At 39.3% G+C, this 19,662-nt stretch overlaps 1 protein-coding gene across 4 annotated transcripts in view; it reads left to right on the top strand.

Moving 5' to 3' along the window:
• Nucleotides 1–301: 301 nt before the first annotated feature.
• Nucleotides 302–19,662, top strand: part of SLC9A6 (solute carrier family 9 member A6) — a 73,519-nt gene continuing 54,158 nt past the window's right edge. Inside the window, exons 1-7 of one of the 4 annotated variants that reach the window (XM_023735484.1) lie at nucleotides 302–344; nucleotides 477–701; nucleotides 12,748–12,947; nucleotides 14,329–14,406; nucleotides 14,710–14,786; nucleotides 15,079–15,191; nucleotides 17,816–17,921. In XM_023735484.1, the coding sequence (XP_023591252.1) occupies nucleotides 533–701; nucleotides 12,748–12,947; nucleotides 14,329–14,406; nucleotides 14,710–14,786; nucleotides 15,079–15,191; nucleotides 17,816–17,921 (743 nt within the window). In that variant the 5' untranslated portion in view covers nucleotides 302–344; nucleotides 477–532. Of the gene's footprint in view, nucleotides 702–10,127; nucleotides 10,370–12,747; nucleotides 12,948–14,328; nucleotides 14,407–14,709; nucleotides 14,787–15,078; nucleotides 15,192–17,815; nucleotides 17,922–19,662 lie in introns of those variants that run through there. The other 3 variants (XM_004380951.2, XM_023735486.1, XM_023735485.1) reach the window with 3 other exon arrangements.

Raw genomic sequence — 19,662 nt, 5'->3', positions numbered from 1 at the left:
GAAAGATTGATTCCCCTGAGAGCTCTTAGAATAGGCTCAAAGTAGACAGACACAGCTCCATCTGCCTCTCCTGGATCACACAGAGCGGATGTCTCTTTTCCAGATGGTAGTGGGCTAATATTCGATGGCTTTTCCTTCCAGGGCAGCGCTTAAGTGTGCGTGCTGGGGGTGCAGATGGAGGCGGTGGTGGGCGGAAGGGCAGAGGGAGAGGCCCAGCAGCTTGGGGTGGCGCGTCCCCTTTAAGAGCGGTGGCGCGGAGGCGGCGCGCGCTCCGCCGGCTGCCACCGAGTCCCGCCCCTTTCCCGTGAGCCCTCGGGGAGTGGTCCGACCGCCGGCGGCTGCCGGTGAGAAACGGGTGGGGGGCGGGGGAGACATGGCGCGGCGCGGTTGGCGGCGGGTGCCCCTCGGCCGCGGGCTGGGCGGCGGCGGTCTCCGGGCCCGCGCGCTCACGCGGCTCCTCTGGTTGCTCCTCGCAGTGGGTGTCTTTGGCTGGGCCGGGGCTTCGGACAACGCTGGCGGAGCAGCAAGAGCCATGGACGAGGAGATCGTGTCCGAGAAGCAAGCTGAGGAGAGCCACCGGCAGGACAGCGCCAACCTGCTCATCTTCATCCTGCTGCTCACGCTCACCATCCTCACAATCTGGCTCTTCAAGCACCGCCGGGTCCGCTTCCTGCACGAAACCGGCCTGGCGATGATTTACGGCAAGTGCCTCAGCCTTGGCCGCCCCGTGGCGCTCCCCGGTTCTCTGCCCGCCTAGCCCTTCTCGGCCTACGCTCGCTCCCTGCGATCCCTTCCATTTTCTGCCTCGCCTCCGCCCTCCCCGTTTCTCTGCCTCGCCCCCCTTTTTTATGCTTCGCCCCCTATTTCTCCGCCTCACCCCCTTTCCTCTTTTGCTCTGCCTTGCACCCCGTTTTCCCTGCCTCTCCACCCCCTGTTTCTCCTCCGACCCCACCCCCTTCGTCTGCCCACGGAGCTGGGGCCCTGGACTGAGGATGGGAGGGGAGTGGGTGCGGTGGCTCCGGTTGGGCTGGGGGCTGGGGGAGGGGAAGACACCATTTCCATCAATTTCTCTAGGGTGTCATGTGGTGGAAGGCTCATTGAAGCTGCAGTAGTAGCTCTACTGCCCAGAATCGGGCGTTCTTTGGGTGCCAGAGTCGATCTTTTACCCATCACCCAGCTTTTGCTACGCCCTGTCCTTTCGAGGTTGAGAAGGAAAACCTTACTCCTGTGTAGCCCAAATAAAAACCTGAGCGTGAGATATGCTCCAGAAGGCGTCGGGTATTTTTAATGACGTGCTGGTTTCTCGTACCGTGCCAATACTATCTGATCTGGATCTGGCTGGTTGACCCTTCTGATTCAAGTGGACAGAAGTGAGGACAAGGAAGAGTTAAGTAAGGTTCTCCCAGCCCCAGCAGTGTGTTGTACTCTACGATGATAGGGATAGTTCAGCCAAACAGTAATTACAAACACCACGCAGATGCCCACATGCCGTCTGGGTGACTTGATGTTGGCATGAGGTTATTGACGGGTCCTTATTGTCATTGGCTTCGGTTCTCTTGTCTCAGTGTGCTTTCTTTTTGAGGTTATTTATTTATGTTTATTTCTTAGTAATGAGGAGAGAATGGTTAATCAAACCATAGGCTCAGAGGTCTTTTGAGCTATGCTGGTGCCTCTCAGGAGAGGAAAAGAAGACACATTTTGCTGACTGTCTAAATCGAAGATGACTCTGATAGTATGGCCGAAGAGATGAGGGCGGACAATCCTTTCTCTGCAGCTTATGAGTAAAGGTTGTTTAGAACAGATTTAAACTGATGAGTTTGTTGAGGTTTGTATCTCAGACTTGCAAGTAGGTAGAAGAAGCCTTGGCACAAAAAGACATCTCTCCACGCCCCCTCCCCAACCCCTTTCCAGTAGATGCAGGCTTATGGAACATGCATCTCAAGGGTAGCAAGGAAAGGTAGTTGTGTGCATCACGAAAATGCATAAACCCAGGCATATTTTTCGTTTGTAAGGTAATAAAATTCTAAGACTGGGTGCAAAATATCTCTTCTTACCAGGATTCCCAGTTTTTGGTTATATTAGGTGGTTTTTATATTTCATATTTTTTAATTTAATTTGCAGTGCCCCTTAAGCTACATCATCCGAATAAGTTATGTATTTCTTTATAATTTCTCTGTATAACAGTGTGTGGTTTATTTACCATCCTGAACAAACATGTACTGAGCGGCCTACTATGTGTTATGTAAAGAAAATGCAAAGAAGTATAAGATCCTTGCCTTCAAGGAACTTATCATTCTTCTTGGGTAGATAGGTCATATAAAAAAAAGGTATCTTAAATTTGGTTAAAAGCCAAAGGAGTATTATAGTGTTAAAATAAGGAACTTATATCACAGATGCGTCCTTCGTATGGAGAGGACAGTATGATGTGGTAGTGGTTAAAGGTGCAAAGCTTTAGACCAGAGATTGGCCAATTTTTTTATGTAAAGGGATAGATAGTAAATAATGTCAACTTTGTGGGTCACATAGGTCTCTGTGTCTATGTTGCATTTTCTTCTTCTTTTTTTTAACCACACTTTAGAAAGAAAAATCATTCTTAGCTCATAAGCCAAAATAAACAAACCCATTGCTATCGAGTCGATTCTGACTCATAGTGGCCCTTTAGGACAGAGTAGAACTGCCCCATAGGGTTTCTAAGGAGCGGCTGGTGGATTCAAACTGCCAGCCTTTTGGTTAGTAGCCATAGCTCTTAACCACTGCACCACCAGGGCTCCTGGGCTATACAAAAAGAAAACTACTGGTTGTAGTTTTCCACCCCCTGCTTTAGAGTCAGACTTGGATTCCTTTCCCACTCTGCCAGTAGCTATGTGTAATCTTCAGCAAGTCCCTTACCCTCTTCTATCCATGTCTATAAATTGGAGACAATGATAGTAAGGAAGAAATGCTTTTAGCTTAGTATCTGCCTGACCTCTGCATAAATGCTCAATAAATGATAGCTGTGCTCTTATTATTGTTGGTATAACTCTGTTTTCTCGGGTTAGGCTTGGAGCAGTTCTTTTAATCTGTCAGTCTTATAAGTTAAGAGGAAAATACAGTATTTTTAAAAAATCAAATAGGGATTTAGAATAATCCTGAAAATATTTGCTGTTTGGTAGCTGATATCATTAACCTCATCTAACTCTCGGGCTGAGGTAGAAAAATAGGATTGATTAATGATTGCATTTCCTGATGTTTCTAAGTTAATAAAAAGCAAGGAGTTGCACCACCCAGGGACTCCATGCTCTACGTATAAATCAAAAAACCAAAACCGTTGCGGTCCAGTCGATTCTGACTCATAGCCTCTTTAATCCACAGGACAACCCAATGAGGTAGAGGTTGTTATCCTCACTTCCTTATAAGCCCCCTGAAATTTACATGGGGTATGACTAAATGAAATTCTTTCCATTTTACTAGAAAAGATACTGAAGTTCAGAAATGCTAGGTAACATTTTTTAAGGCTCCACAGCTAGTATTTGGCACAGTGGTTAAGAGCTATGGCTGCTAACCAAAAGGTTGGCAGTTCAAATCCGCCAGCCACAACTTGGAAACCCTATGGAGCGGTTCTGCTCTGTCCTATACGGTCCCTATGAGTGGGAGTCGGTCCCTATGAGTGGGAGTCGACTGGAGGCAATGGGTTGTTATTGTTTGTAACAGCCAGTATCAGCATTCCTATCTTATCTGTCTGTGCTCATTGCTTTAAATCAGGGCTTCGAATTGGTTCCTTCCCCTGTTTAAACCCCTGCTGAGAATTTGTTTCCCTACCAAGTTCCCTGCTGAGAATTTGCATTTCTTACAAGTTCCCAGGAAGTGGTACATAAGAATCACCTGGGGATCTTGTTAAACTACAGATTCTGATTCAGTGTATCTGGGGTGGAAATGCAAATTATCAGCAGGGGCTCTAATCTGAAGGAACTGGGTTCAAAGCCCTGCTTTAAACCACATTCCTCCATGGGACTGTTCAAGAAAACATCCCCACCTGCAGTTAGTTGCACCATAGGATTTCCATTCTTTTGGCTTAAGACTTTGATTCTTGTTGAAGTACAGATTGGCTGGGATAGGTAACACTTGAAACTTTTATCAGGAATATATGCTTTAGTGTGAATGCATTTTGAATTTCTTCTTAAGAACAACTTTTGATGGATCATAAGGAAGGTGATGATGAAAATATTGGATTCCCTGGATGGAGAAAGAGTAAGTCAATTGAAAAGAGGACAAAAGAATGTAGGATCAGAAGCTGAGGTACCAATGATGAATTTTACTTCACAATTTTGTGTAAGGCTCTAGATGCTGGGATTGTAAAGTCAGGAATAGACCATGTTTTCGTGCCTCTAAATTTTACAGTTTACATGATTGAAGGCAACTGAGCATTATGCTGTTTTAAAAAGAACTATCTATAAGGGATCCAATTGACAACAGCCAACTCGAAAGTTTAGACAGGAGGCTTAGGGCCAGTGAATGTATGTTACTGGGCAAGGAACAATTGGGAAATGGAAAGTGTGAATGGTTGCACAACTTGAAGAATGTAGTCAATGTCACCAAATTGTACATGTAGTAGAAATTGTTGAATTGGTGTACCGCTGTGTATATTCTCAACAACTACAAAAAATAAATTATTAAAAGGAAAAAAATGAGAAAAAAAGTGAGAGAGTACCTTGGTGTTAATGTTTCATGAAGAAAAAGATTTCTCTTATGAATATGAAGTGGAAGAGTGTTAATCTGGGAGTCAGTACTAGGGTTGACTTTGCCATGGCTTGGTATTCTCTAGCCTGCCCCATTTTCTCAGGATAGGAACTGGGGACTATGGACTTATTCTCCTAACTCCCAAGTCCAGTTTAAGAAAAGATGGGATTGGGCCAGAGTATTTTCAGTACCATGGTGTCTTAGTTATCTAGTGTGCTAGAAATACCACAAGTGAGTGGCTTTAACAAACAAATTTATTTTCTCACAATTAGGAGGCTAGATGTATGAATTCAGGGTGCTGGCTTTAGGGGAAGGCTTTCTCTCTGTGTCTGCTCTAGAGGAAGGTCCTGGTGGGCGATCGTCATGTGACTTGGCATCTCTCTTCCCCCTTCTATGCTTACTCGCTTGCTTGTTTAATTTCTTTTTTTATATCTCAAAAGAGATTGACTCAAGAGATGTCCTATACTAATTCTGTCTCATTAACATAACAAAGGCAACTGATTCCCAAATCGGATTATAACCACAGGCATACAGGTTAGGATTTACAACACATATTTAGGGGGGACATAATCCGTAACACACAGATATTAAAATTTTCTAATCCTAATTACTGTAACAAATTGCTTTGTTCATTTGGGTTTCTTAAGAAACTTTTAAGTCACTGTTAGTAAAAATTGTCAAGGTAGCTAAGTCTGAAAAGTGATCACCATTGCAGTATGCTTACAGACGGTATAAGACAGGGAAGAAGTATTTTTTTGCCTTAAATTTAAGGCATTCAGAGTCCCAGGCTTAACTAGTGTAATTCACCAATAAACATTTATTGTCTATGATGGGAAATAGTCTCTGCCCACAAAACACTTGCAATCTAGTGACTTAATAGATAGATAGCTGCCGACTCATTGCAGCCTTATGTATAACAGAACTAAATGTTGCCCCGTCCTGCATCATCCTCATGATTGCCGACATGGTTGAGTCCATCTTTGTGGCTGTTGTGCCAGTCCATCTTACTGAGGGTCTCTCTCGCCTTCGCTGGCCCTCTGCTTCACCCAATATGATATCCTCCTCCAGCAATTAATTCCTCCAGAGTAAGCAAGTCAGACAATGTTCTGTTGTAATCCGTAAGGTTTTCATTGTCTGGTTTTTGGAAGTAGATTGCTAGGCCTTTCTTCCTAGTCTGTCTTAGTCTGGAAGCTCTGCTAAAACATGTCCACCATGGGTGACCCTGCTGATATTTGAAATACCAGTGGCAAAGCTTCCAGCAGCACAGGAACACTCAGGCCACCACAGTACAACAGACAGATGGGTGGTAAAGCAACTTAATAGATGAACATTTATTGAGCAGTATACTGTGTTAGACGCTGTGCTAGGCGCTTTACAAGTCTTATTTCATCTAAACCTCATAACAAGCCTGTGAGATGGTATTATTAGTTTTCCCATTTTACAGATGAGGAAATTGGATCACAGAAAAGTTAAATGAACTGCCTGAAGTTACATCACTATTAAATATTGAGCCAGGATTCAAACCCAGTCAGTTTGGCCCAAAACCCCATTCTCTTAGCCCCTAAACCATGTTGCCTCATGTGGAAGAGATAAATCTTAACTGTAAAGACAAAGCGGGAGAGATGAGAAGTGCTTTGGGAATTACCAGGAAAGGCTCCATCTAGTACAGAGTAGGCTTTTGAACCAGGCCTTTGAATTTCCACCGAAAGGTGGTGTTGGTGGTGTGTTATGGTAAAGGAGGAAGGGTATTTTAGGACGAGGCAGTGGCTCTAACAAAGACAGTGTGGTGGGGGCAAGTGTGGAGCAGGTTCAGGAAGTGTTGAGTAGTCTAGTTGCAATTTGGGATATGTGACGGGGGGGAAAAGTGGGAGGTAAGGCTGAAAAACAAGATTAGATATGATTAGAACTGTTCATTGGAAAGATCAATGTGGCAGTAGTATGTGGAAGGGATTGGAGTGGGGAAAGTGAAAGGAAGCTGTTGGAATTGACCAGATCAGATATGATGAGGGACTAGATAGAGTGGTGTTAATGGGTATGGGAAGTAAGGGACTTGTCAACCGATGGGATTTAAGGGGAGAAGCCGATGTCAAAAGAGACTGATAATTTCAACCTAGGTGACTACCAGAAATAGGAAAAAAAAAGTTTGTTGATGGGGAGAGGAGAACAGTGGGAAATATGTTCAGTTTAATTCTAAATACATTGAACTTTCTTCTGGCAAGACAACCAGTTAGAGAGTGTTAGAAATCTTACAAAACCTGGGTTACCAAGGAATAGTGTGGATAGCCGAAAAAGGTTCTAAAGAGAACCTTGGGTAATGCCTTCATTTCAAGCAGCTGAAGTAAGAGTAAAAGAGAGGGCATTGTTTCTGAGATAAGAGGGCACAGTACGTGGCCAAGTGGTGGATGGGGGCGAGAAATAGAAAACATGAAAGGAACCTGGGCTTCTAGGATCTTGAAATTGTGTGCAAAAGTGTGTGCGTGTGTGAGAGAGAGAGAGAGAGAGAGTGTATCCACTTCTTGGGCAGGGGAAAAGAATTCATATTACCTTCTCAAAGAGGTCTGTGACCCTAAAAAACTGACAACCAATTCTTTAGAGTACAAAGATTAGATTGCAAGGATTTGAAGAGAGAGTGGGGGTAAGATATATGTAATAATAGTAGATAACATTTACATTTATTCACTGATTTAATCCTCAATAGCAAACCTGTGGTGTAGTAGATACTGTTAGCATCCCCATTTACAAATAAAGAAACTGAGGCACGGGCAGGCTAAGTCACTTGCCCAAGGTCACACAGTTAGGACTGCAGAGCTGAGATTTGAAACTAGGCAATGTGGCTTGAAAGTCTGTGCAAATAACTCTTTCAAGAAGTTTAGAAGAAGGGAAGGGAGCGTTGTACCATTGTTGTGTACTTAACAGGACCAAGATACTATGCTAAGCTCTTTATAAAAACTATTTCATTTAATACTCTCAGCAACCACATAGGTTAGTATTACTGTCCCCACATTTGATGAAACTGAAATTCAGTGAAAGGTTATCTACCCTAAAGATACACACTAGAACTTCATGGAACCAGAAGTCATACATCTATCTGACTTTCAAACTTGTGCTTTTTCTCCTACACTGTACTGTGCTTAATTTCGTGATATCAAATATATAGGGAGATAGTACTTAGAGTTGGAAGGCTAGGAGATAATGAAGACTTAAACAATTCTTGTTCTCCAGAGAACTACTGGAGAAGTTGTTGGTGAAGTCAGAGGAGATGGTTAGAAAATCATAGAAGCCTGGGAATTAGAAAACCTAGATTTCAGTTCTAGCTTTGTCACTTAATGCTGAATAAGGCTGGGCAAGTCACTTATCCCCATTTTATAGATGAGGAAACAATGACTGATAGATTTGTATCTGTTTCACAAGGTTATGAGGATCAAATAATATGTGCAGAAACAGGATAGGGATTGGTTCAAGGTCCTAGATAAAAGCGTTTCCTTGGAAAAGAGGTAAATCTTTCCTGAGTGTGGGGAGCTAAGCATAACTGAGCTTATATTGAGATGGACATGCTTGGTATTGAGGCGGCTTATGTCAGATGTCCCCCCATCTTCTCAGAAAAGTAGGCAGTGAGGTTGAGGACTTGAGAAGGAGGATAAAGGTTGGAAGAGCCACTGTCAAGAAGGTGCTAGGAGACAGATGAATAAACAGTTAAAACTAACCGGAGGTCAGCAAAAGCCTTGACTTTCTTGACTATCTTAACGTTTAATTAGCTATTAACACAGAATCTAACAACCTTCCTTAAGCAAATATATACATATCTTTTCAGTCTGTAGAAATTTGATCAGTTTGGGCCACACTTAATGCCCCAGTGATGTTTCTCCTGCAATTTTGAGTGTCAGAGATATGAAGTGTGATAGGCTGGAAGAATGAGCTGTAATCAGTTTCCACTAACAGTGACAATCAGACAATGGAGGGGGGCTTGGGTGATACTGAGTTTCTTATCACAGGGAGTATTTCCTGCACCAGTGCGGCAGGAATGTGTTGGAGGGGTGGGGCCTATCTGTTCTGTGAATGATAATCTCTGTGGTTGTGTTCTTTGTTTCATGTTAGTGGTCATTTTGAATTTCATAATGTTAATATTTTCTGTGCCTTTGTCTATGTAGGAGGCTAGGAGTTCCTCCTTTTAACAAAACACTCTGTGTGTACTTTCTCTTTACTGAGAATTGTTTTAGCTCCGTGATTAGGATTTGACCTTTTCCGGAACTCAAATTAACTTGATCTATCAACTTTTTTCAAAGAAATCTCAATTTTTCAGATGCCTGATGCTGTAATAAAAATATCTTGATTTTTTTCCCAACCAAAGTAATTATTCTCCTTGCTATTATTGTTTTAACTCCTAAGGTACATGTTTCAAATTTGTCTGAGTGCTGAGCCCTACTCGGTACCCAACGATGTTTTAGTGTAGGGCCAGGGATGCAGTAGACCCAGTGGATAGGGTTGGGGATTCAGTAGATCCAGTGGATGTGATTCTTTATATAGTTAGACTTGAGGACATGGAAGGAGCCCTGGTGGCGCAGTGGTTAAGAGCTACAGCTGCTAACCGAAAGGTCGGCAGTTCAAATCCACCAGCTGCTCCTTGTAAACCCTACAGGGCAATTCTACTCTGTCCTATAGGGTCGCTATGGGATGGAATCAACTCGTCAGCAATGGGTTTGGTTTTTTTGAAGACTTGGAAATAATTTATGCCGCTGTTATTAGTATTTTTAGTAGCCCTCCTATGATTTTTGCATGTATGTACAAGGGGACAACTTTTACTGAGCCTTTTAATCAAGTGGTGTTATGGGATAGTAGAGAAAAGGGCTGTTTCTTTATAGTATAGTTAGATTGACTGTGGGTCCATAGCCTTTTCCACGTTATGTCTATCAAACCCAGTTGGTACCCCATAGTCAAGTTTTTATTTTGTTTTTTTGGAGGTGAGATATTTTCAGAGTGTGACTTTCATTCATTTTAAATATGAACATTTGTTAACACTTTTTAAAAGTTGATGTCATTGTATTATTCACCAACTAATCATTGCTGCTCACTTTTAAAAAATGTGTATGTAAGTTGACTAGAATAGAAGGATCCCTCGTTCCCACTCCTCCCTTCCCGGCCAACTACTGTTCTTGCACCTCCCTGTTCCTGCTTTATCAGTTCCCATTCTAGTCTGGCTTCTACCCCCCACTACTCCACTGAAACTGCTCTTAACAGGTTACCAGTGACCCCCTGTTGCCAGACCCAGTAGATATTCTTATTGCCTGTCTTACTTGACTCTGCTGCAGCATTTGATGTTTTTAATCACTTCTTCCTCCTAGAGGAAAAAATTTCTCCCTTGGCTTCCTGAATTCTTTGTCACCACTGGTTCCTGTTTTCTTCCCACTCCTGTGGCTTTTCCTTCTTAGATGCCTTCATCAGTTCTTCCTCCTCTCCCAGCCCCTTAATGTTACCTATTAATGGATATAATCCTGGGGTTATATCCATAGTCCTTTTCTCATTTTATTTGCTCCCCAGGTAATCTCATCTACATCTGACTTCAGCCACCTTCTAACAGCCAAGTGTATCTCTCCAGTTGAGACCCCCCCCTTTTTGAGCTCCAGATCGCATATGCTGAACTGTGCATGTGTCACAGGTACATCAAACTTAACATGTCCAAAACTGAACTTAGCATTTTCCCTGTTGACCTCTTCTTCTGCCTGTGTTCTGGTACTGCTATCTCCCTAGTCACTCAGGCCAGCTTCATCTAGTTGCCAAGTCAGTTTAGACTCCTCTTTATTCTTTTGTCTCCTTTCCTCCCAGTCTACGCAGTCACCAAATCCTGTATCTAATCCCTTGAATTCAGCCCTCTATCTCCCCATTACTCCTCCCTTAGATTAAGCCCTGGGGCCCTGGTGGCACAGTATTTAAGAGCTCAGCTGCTAACCAAAGGTTGCAGTTCAAATCCACCAGCTGCTCATTGGAAACCCTGTGGGGCAGTTCTACTTTGTCCTGTAGGGTCGCTGTGAGTCAGATTAAACTCAATGGCAACAGGTTTGGTTGTTTTTTGGCTAGATTAGGCCCTAAGTTCTTTTTGCCTGAAAGACTGCAGTGGTCTTCTGTCTGGCTCGGCTGCTAACCAAAAGGTCAGTGGTTCGAACCCACCAGCCGCTCTGTGGGAGGAAGATGTGGCAGTCTGCTTCCATAAAGTAGTACAGCCTTGGAAACCCTATGGGGCAGTTCTGCTCTGTACTGTAGGGTCACTATGAATCAGAATCGACTCGACAGCATTTAACAACAAATCCAAACTAATCTTTCTAATTAGAAATATTATGTCAAGCCCCTGCTTATAACCCTTCTATGACTTCCTTTTGCCTTCAGGATAAAGTCCAAACTCCCTTTCTTAACATCCAAGGTTTTTTATGATTCTGCCCCTGCTGATCTTTGGAACCTCGATTCTTGTCACTTTATCTCTATCTTATGAGCCAAACATTCTGAACTACTTGTGATTCCCTGAATGGGCTGTGTTCTCTCATTCTTTCTTGACTTGATATATACTACTCTTCCCCCTACCTGGAATACCCTTTTTTCTACTTTGTTACTTGCTCAGATGACACTTCTGGGAAGACTTCCTTAATGTCTCAGCCTTGGTTAGGTACCTCTTTCGGTTTTTATAACACCTTGTATACATATATATGCATTATAATTGTTTATTTGATCTGTTTTCCCTAACTGGACTTAGAGCTCCTTGAACGGGAGGGGGCTTGTGTTGATGAACCCTGGGGGATTACCTAGCATGCTACTACATTTAGTTGTATGAATGGCTGACTGGTCGGAGTAAAAGGAGACAAGAATATAAAATGTAACTAGTAGTGGTATCCTGTGCATCTTGGAGTTAAGAAAAGTTTCCAAAGTTTGGGTTCAATCCGCAGTTGAGATATATCCATATAATGGAGAGTATTATTCAGCCATAAAAAGAAATGAAATTCTGATACATGCTATCACATGCAGGAACCTTGAAAACATTATGCTAAGTGAAAGAAGCCAGATACAGAAGACCACATATCGTGTGATTCCATTTATATGAAATGTCTGAAATGGGCATATCGATAGAGACCGAAAGCCTGGGGCTGGACAGATAGGGGGAATGGAGAAGCATGACTGCTAATAGGTACAGGGTTTCTTTTTGGGGTAATGAAAATGTTCTGGAATTAGATAGTGGTGATTGCAATACAACTTCATGAGTATCCTAAAAAAAAACACGGAATTATAAACTTTAAATGGGTGAGCTTTACGGTATGTGAATTATATCTCAATAAAGCTGCTATTTAAGAATTACAATTGGTCAGTATAGCTTTATAGTACCTAGAACATTGTGCATGTTTGAATATCAATAGGATGATCCAGGTAAAATCCAAGCAATATGTTGACCTCATAGAACCAGATTCATGACTTCTATTCATGTTTTGATTTTAAGCAAATATTTTAAAATTAAAATCCAACCTTTTAGTAGTAGAAGAACTCAATCAATCTACAAATATTATTGACTTTCCAATTAGTTAAATATGTGTTATTTGGCCAGCCCTGTGCTTTAGGAATAAACTTGAGAAGATACGTGTTTAACCATCTTGTGTATTGATAGATGGAGGTGGAAAACACATTTCTAACATGATTGCACTGTCAGGTTGGGAAACCTTGGAGCCTATTCTGAGTACAGATCATTTGAGGATATTTTCTCATTTTGTTACCTTCCTCGTCACTTATTTATGTATTGATCTAGAAATGCAGTCTTCTGTGCTATTACCCCTAAGGAATGTTTTCCTCTCCTGTCCACTGGATTATATAAATATTGGGCTCTCAGACTTGTGAATTTAGTAATACTTTAAAGTGTAACGACATTTGGTCTAGAAATTGGTTCTGAGTCACAGGGGACTATCATGAGGAAATTTCTGTTATCAATCCAAAGATATGTATGGACTACAAAAGAAGTAATGTCTGTCTGCAAGAAGAGCTTACATTCTCCTTTATTTCTAGGTCTTTTGGTGGGCCTTGTGCTGCGATATGGCATTCATGTTCCAAGTGATGTAAATAATGTGACCCTAAGCTGTGAAGTGCAGTCAAGTCCAACTACCTTGTTGGTAAATGTTAGTGGAAAATTTTATGAGTATACGCTGAAAGGAGAGATTAGTTCACATGAACTCAATAACGTCCAAGATAATGAAATGCTTAGAAAGGTAAGTTCTTAGTTAAAGGGAATTTGGGATTTTTGTTTTTAAGTGTATAACTAGCAGCAAAGCGATTCAGAAGAAAAATAATGAATTTTTAATGATACTGAAAATCTTTTAAAATGAGGTAAAACCTCAATGAATGTAATGTAATGCTACGGAAATGGACATGTCTATATTTCATTTTCTGATTGAGGCTAAGTACTATAATCCTTTTTGTTTCACTCTGTGTTTACAATTGTAATAAATGGTAGACAGTATTGAGTTAAGCAGAATTCGTAAGTGTTTAGATGATCCTTATAGTTTTATAGCATTTTAGCACATTGAGTTTGATAATACCTTAGATATTCCATTTATTTAATTGACTAATATTTATTCGAATTTTTTTCTTGCCTTAATTGTATTCTGTACTGAATATAATTTAATCTTTCTTTGTTTCATAATTTGGCACAACTTCAGGGGCCTTAATATGAGTATCAGTTATTGTACTATTCTGTGCATAAAGATTTATGTAGGAGGTTGGATTATATCTTACTGGCTTCCAGACATTCCTGGAGTTGCTTTATCCTGTTCCTCCTGTCATTTCTATCATGAAGCTTCTGAGTGCCACTTTGCTCACGTCCCTTGGTTTTCACCCACCCTTGGTGGTTTGCCTCCGCTGCTCATGTCTTCTGTGTTGGCAGAACATTGTTTTTTATAGCTACTTGGCTGTGTTCCTGACCATCTTTAATGCTTTTAAAATTTCATATGAACTTAAACTTTACTTTGCAGCAAGAGCTCTTTCCACCTGTGGAGAATTCCAGTTCTTTAGAAGTTCTAGGAAACCTAAGTTTTAGCATGGGTATATGTGTAGCTTCTTTCTATTCATGTCAAATTCAGCTACAGCCTCATGAACAGAAGGGGGCATCAACATTATTATACCTAATCGGTCTTAAAGTAAGTGGGCCATCAGGACTAGAAATCTGTTTTGTACAGGAACTGTTTACTGTAATATTATGGTGTATACTTTTAGAGATGTCACCTATGCAGAAGTCTGTTTCCTCATGTCAGCTATAATGCCATACCCCAAATTTTATGTTACCAGTTTTGAGTCTGTTTTATTTAAAGCAAAGATGTTCACACTTTTCTTCTCGTTTTAAGATTTTTAATATTGTAGTATTTTAACACACTTTTCACAGATATGACTTAACCGATGGTCCTAACACTATCTCCATGTTGTTTGGTTGAGAAGTAGAACAACAGCTATCCTATATGAAATATTTTTATGTTACCACATTAATATTCTTGCCTTTGATCAGTTAGCAATTTTATTTTCTTTTTGATAACTTGATAATATAATATGAGCTCTTCTACAGAAATTCATCTAAAAGAACCCTGTTTATTTCAACAGGTTACTTTCGATCCAGAAGTATTTTTCAACATATTACTTCCTCCTATCATATTTTATGCAGGATATAGTCTGAAAAGGGTAAGTGCTTTTGCGTTTCAAATACTTTGATCAAACTTAAACTCCATGGGCTTTCTAATACTTGACACTTCAGAAACACAGTTCTTTCCAGGTTCCCCTCCCTTCTCCTCTCCATTTGTTTTAATTTCTTATCTTTTTTAGGTGCTGAAATTTATGCCTGTACAAAAATGCTTCCTCTTACATATTTCCTTTAATGAATAATGCATTTAATATTAGCATAGAACACTAGAATAGAAAGCTTTTTCTTTTTCAAATAATTGTTAAGTATTCTAACACAGAGTAATTTTTTTTTTATTTTATTAGAGACATTTCTTTCGAAACCTTGGGTCTATCCTAGCATACGCTTTTCTTGGAACTGCAATTTCTTGTTTTGTTATCGGGTAAGTACTTGAAGCTTAAAAGAAGTTTTTTTAGTCTTCAAATTATAATTTTAAAACAATATGTATTTGATTTATGCAGTATTGTATTCCTGGATATGTCTAAGGGCTTTTACAGTAAAATGTATTCACATAGGTAATAAGTTGTTTGAATTTCCCTTAAAGCCAAGGTATTACCATTTTTAAATGACATGAATTAAGTTTGGGATTAATCAGAAGGTGCTACATAAAGCCTCATCTTCTTATTCTTCTTTAGCAGTTGGTTTTCTAAAGTAGAAATATTTTCATTTAACAGGTCCATAATGTATGGCTGTGTAACTCTGATGAAAGTAACTGGACAGCTTGCAGGAGATTTTTACTTCACAGATTGCCTGCTGTTTGGTGCCATTGTTTCCGCAACTGACCCGGGTATGTTTTACATGAGAGTGGAGCTGAAATACTTAAGAGTACAGTGTTTTGCAGTCAGATATATGTGGGTATGTCTTCCTTTAAAGTGTAGAATTCATGATTAGGTACTTTGGACAGTACTGTACTTTCCAACTGTAAAAGAAAAAACAAAATTCATCGTTTCTTCTGCCTTAAGCACCTGTTTAGGTTTTTCTTTTACATGTTTATTACATTTGCCTATTACTGGTCTACAGTTTGATGCTGTTTAGGCAAGGGCTATAAGGTATTTTTAGAAATTTTGATTGGTCTGTATCTCTAGTGATTTGAGTATAGAAGATAGAAACCAGAAAAAACCCCACGGCTCTCGAGTCGATTCCGACTCATAGCGACCACATAGGGTTTCCAAGGCTGTAAATCTCTATGACTGCCACATCTTTCTCTCGTGGAGCCTCTGGTGGTTTTGAACTGCCGACCTTTAAGTTAGCAGTTGATTGCTTTAATCACTGTGCCACCACGGCTCCAGTTGTAAGAGATTAGCCAGATTAATTAAAATGGTTAGTAATTATATGGTTTCTTTCAAGCTTCTAGAAAATCAGTTCCCTAAAAGTCTTCTGTTTACATTCAGCTATCTGCATTTAAGGAGTCCTGGTGGTGCAGTGGTTAAGAGCTCAGCTGCTAACCAAAAGGTCGACAGTTTGAATCCGCCAGCCATTCCTTGGAAACCTTGTGGGTCAGTTCTACTCCGTCCTATGGGGTCGCTATGAGTCGAGTTCAACTCAGTGGCAGTGGGTTTGGTTTTTGGATTTTACCTGCATTTAACAGTAAGAGAAAAACAGTTTTAAAATGATTGTTACAAGGCAGTTGTGCTAGCACAGGTATAATTTTGGATCACTGATGAGCTTTAATATACATTAAATAATCGTTTTTATAAAATTAGACTTAAGGTTATAAAATCGTTTTGAAATTGGACTTAAGGTTATAAAATGGTTTTGATATTAACACAGCTTGTTCCACTTGTGCTTTTTAGTGTCAGATCTTCTAAAAAATAATGTTGTCGAATGAATTTAATTGTATTGAGTTAGGTTTAGTTTTCCTAATATGGTATTGGTGAGTTTAACAGCTACATTTAAATTAGGATTTTAGAGAAAATGTAGGATGAAGAAGTAAGGGTAGGCACATAGACTGAGGTTTTTGTACTTAAGAATGGAAATTTTCTTCTACTGTACAGTACTTTATGATCTTGATAGAGGTTTGTTTGTTTTACCTTTTGACCTTGTAAGTTAATAATCTTCTTTGTCTTCCACCACAATTAAATGTAGAATCCTAAGGTTATCTCTGAATTCCTGTGTTAACTCTAATAATGCACAGCATTATAGGAAGGAGAAAAAAATGCACCGTATATAAGAGATGATTTTAAAACATCAATCAGAGGACGATTTTAGACATTTATGTAGTTTAGCATTTTTTAAACTGGAGATCAGATCGTTTCCTTAAAGACCACCCAGGCTGCCCACTTACATTATCAGTGTGAAAGCAGAATGGTTTTTGCAAGGAGCCAGTAGTCTTGGTTCTCTGTGTCTTCTCACTGGAAGCAAGCTCCTCAACTTTTCAAAGCCTGTGAGAAACCGAAATCGATCAGACCAGCTACATTACTTCAACTTTCTAGTTTTGTTTTGGGAGGGGTATTACGTGAATAGCACAAGCATAAATCTTTTGCTCATATAAGTTGTACAGTTAACTTTTTTCTGAACTGTATAGGCATTTGTCGCAATTCTATAGCAAAGGTGGGCCATAAGTTCCTTCAAAATTCTGCCACGTTGCTCCCACCTTCCTTTTCCCTCTCTCTTTGTAACCTTCAGTATCAGTATGTTCCAGATGAAATGCTTTACAGTAGAAACTATATCTTTTAAAATGCAAGTTTCCTGTTTTTTAGTTGGCATTTGAGGAGGCTCTCCCATCTCTAGTACATCTTTCGTGTCTGCTTGGGTTTATTTAGCTAGTGAGCTGTATGTGACTCAGCAATTAAACTTATAATGCAACTTCCATATCATATGATTTTTTAAGGATTCTTGTATAATAGTTTTCCTAAAAGAAGACTTTTTTCTTCTCATGCTGTACTATCCTGATAGCTGGCTTCTTATGTTAAATATAGCAGCTGTAATTCTGGTCATATATTTTACCCCAGCCAAAAACTAAACTTGTGTTTTCATTTCCTCTCTCTTTGCTAAACTGGTGTGCTTAAAATTTGCAAGTCAAATAGAAGTGAGTTGTAAGGCTCGAGTAAAAAATGAAGTTTTTAGTTAGAGACAATTTTCATAATATTCTTCATCATCAAAGACATTCTGAATCTATTCTTCATGGAAAAGAAATGTAAAAGACAAGATTATTAACATTTGCCTGAAGAATGTAAGCCTACTCAGTCCCTTAAGGTTATTTTCAGCTGTTTTTCAGAGAGAGAAAAAGGAGCAAGTGAGTATACATAATTAGGGAAAGAAAAATATAAAATTACTTAATTTTTAATATGGTAAGGGAATGTTTATTAGGTTTGATTTCTAAGAGGAAGAAACGAATTTCCAAATAACTACTGTAATTATCTATTGAGGGGGGTATATTATTTGTAATATCTGGCTCTTTCTACTTGCTAGTGACCGTTCTTGCCATCTTCCATGAGCTTCAAGTCGATGTTGAACTCTATGCGCTTCTTTTTGGTGAAAGTGTCCTCAATGATGCTGTTGCCATAGTGCTCTCTTCGTAAGTTGTTTGTTTTCTTATTATATTATGTACAGTAAATGTTAGCGTACTAGGAACCGAAAGTCACTTATTGAAGTATAGTATGAACGGAAATGTTTAGAAGAACAAGCCATTTTTTTCCTCTTGAAGAAATACATACTTTATAGATAACTTGGAAAATGAGGGTAGAAAAAAATGATATGTAGTCCTACTGTCTAAAGACAATTACTATAAACATTCTAGGACATTTCCTTTTATTCTTTTTTCTATACATAGTATTGTTGCATAGTTGTGATTGTAGTATATATATAATTTTGTATTCTTCTTTAACATAACATAAAAATTTTATTTTTTAAATTAAATTTATTTTTTTGGAATAGATAATATATTCACATGGTTCAAAATTCAAAACTATATAAAAAGGTATACACTGAAAATTCATGTTCTTATACTTGTCCTCATCCACCCTGCCCCCCACCCCCGCACAGCTTATAGGTAACCATTTAAAATAATTTCGTGTGTATTCTTCTTCTAGTTCTTTCTTCAAATACAAGCTTTTAAAATAAAAAATGGGAGGCAGTTATTTATTCATTTTTGCCTCCCATTTGTTATTTTAAAAGTAACATCTATATCTGTTCTATACCTAGCTTTTTCTCACTTTAACAATATATTCTAGAGATCTTTCCATATCAAAATAGAGTTTCCTCATTCTTTTTTTGCAGCTGCATTGTATTATCTGTAAACTGTACTATAGTTTATTCAGTCAGTCCCCTACTGCTGGATACTTGGGAGTGTTTTCGAGCCTTTGCTGTCCCACACAATGCTGCGGTAATTAACCTTGAACTTAACTCGTTTTATACATGCATAGGTATATTGGTAGGGTAAATTCCCAGAAGTGAGATTGCTGGATTAAAGGATAAATATATTGGTAATTTTGTTAGATATTGCTAAATTGTCTGTCAAAGGAATTGTACCATTTTTTACATTAACCAGTGAAGTATGGGGGTGCCTGTTTCCTCATAGCTTCTCCAACAAAGTATTTGTCACACTTTTGTGTTTTTGCCAGTTTGATAATTGAGAATTATCTCATTGTAGTTGAATTTGTATTTCTCTTATTTAACATTTCAGAAAAACTTTTTAATCTTTAGAAGTATTAAATAATATACTTTTAATTGACAATTATTGAAATCAACAATACTTTTCTATAATTATAGAAATTACAGTACATGTTATTAAAAGGTTTTGCAGGTGGAAAAATGGGACTGGACCTCTGAGGAACTCAATCTTGCCTGTCCACTTCTATTAAGCAAATATCTAGCCCTGTAGACAGTTGCCTTTACCCCATACTATAACTTTCTATAAGAGAGAAGCAAAAGCCTTTCACATTTTTTTTCTCTCTCTCTCTTCTTTTTATTTTCCTCCTTAATTTCCACTTTGCCAACTATAAAAGAGTAATAATAAGTCACTGACTCTGGTTTCTGTATCCTGGTTGCCTTCCTGCAAAGTGGAAAATTATTTTTTCTTAGATGTCTCTGTAACACTAAACCTTAATTAAGTTTTGTGTATGAAGATAAACAAAAGGTCAGATCCTTTTTTGTGAACGCAATGTATATAAATTTATACTCCTCATATTGTCAGAATTTTTTTTGCAGCTGTTTATAGCTAATGTAAATTAAAGAAATAAAACCTAAAGACTAGCTCGTATTGATACTGAATGTAAGCACCTTCAGTGACAACAGATGCAAAATAAAAGTTTTACATT

This window comes from Trichechus manatus, unplaced genomic scaffold (assembly GCF_000243295.1).
Source record: "Trichechus manatus latirostris isolate Lorelei unplaced genomic scaffold, TriManLat1.0 scaffold00079, whole genome shotgun sequence".
Lineage (NCBI taxonomy): Eukaryota > Metazoa > Chordata > Mammalia > Sirenia > Trichechidae > Trichechus > Trichechus manatus.
The sequence above is the reverse complement of the archived record's forward strand: the minus strand, read 5'-3'. Positions and strand labels throughout refer to the sequence as shown.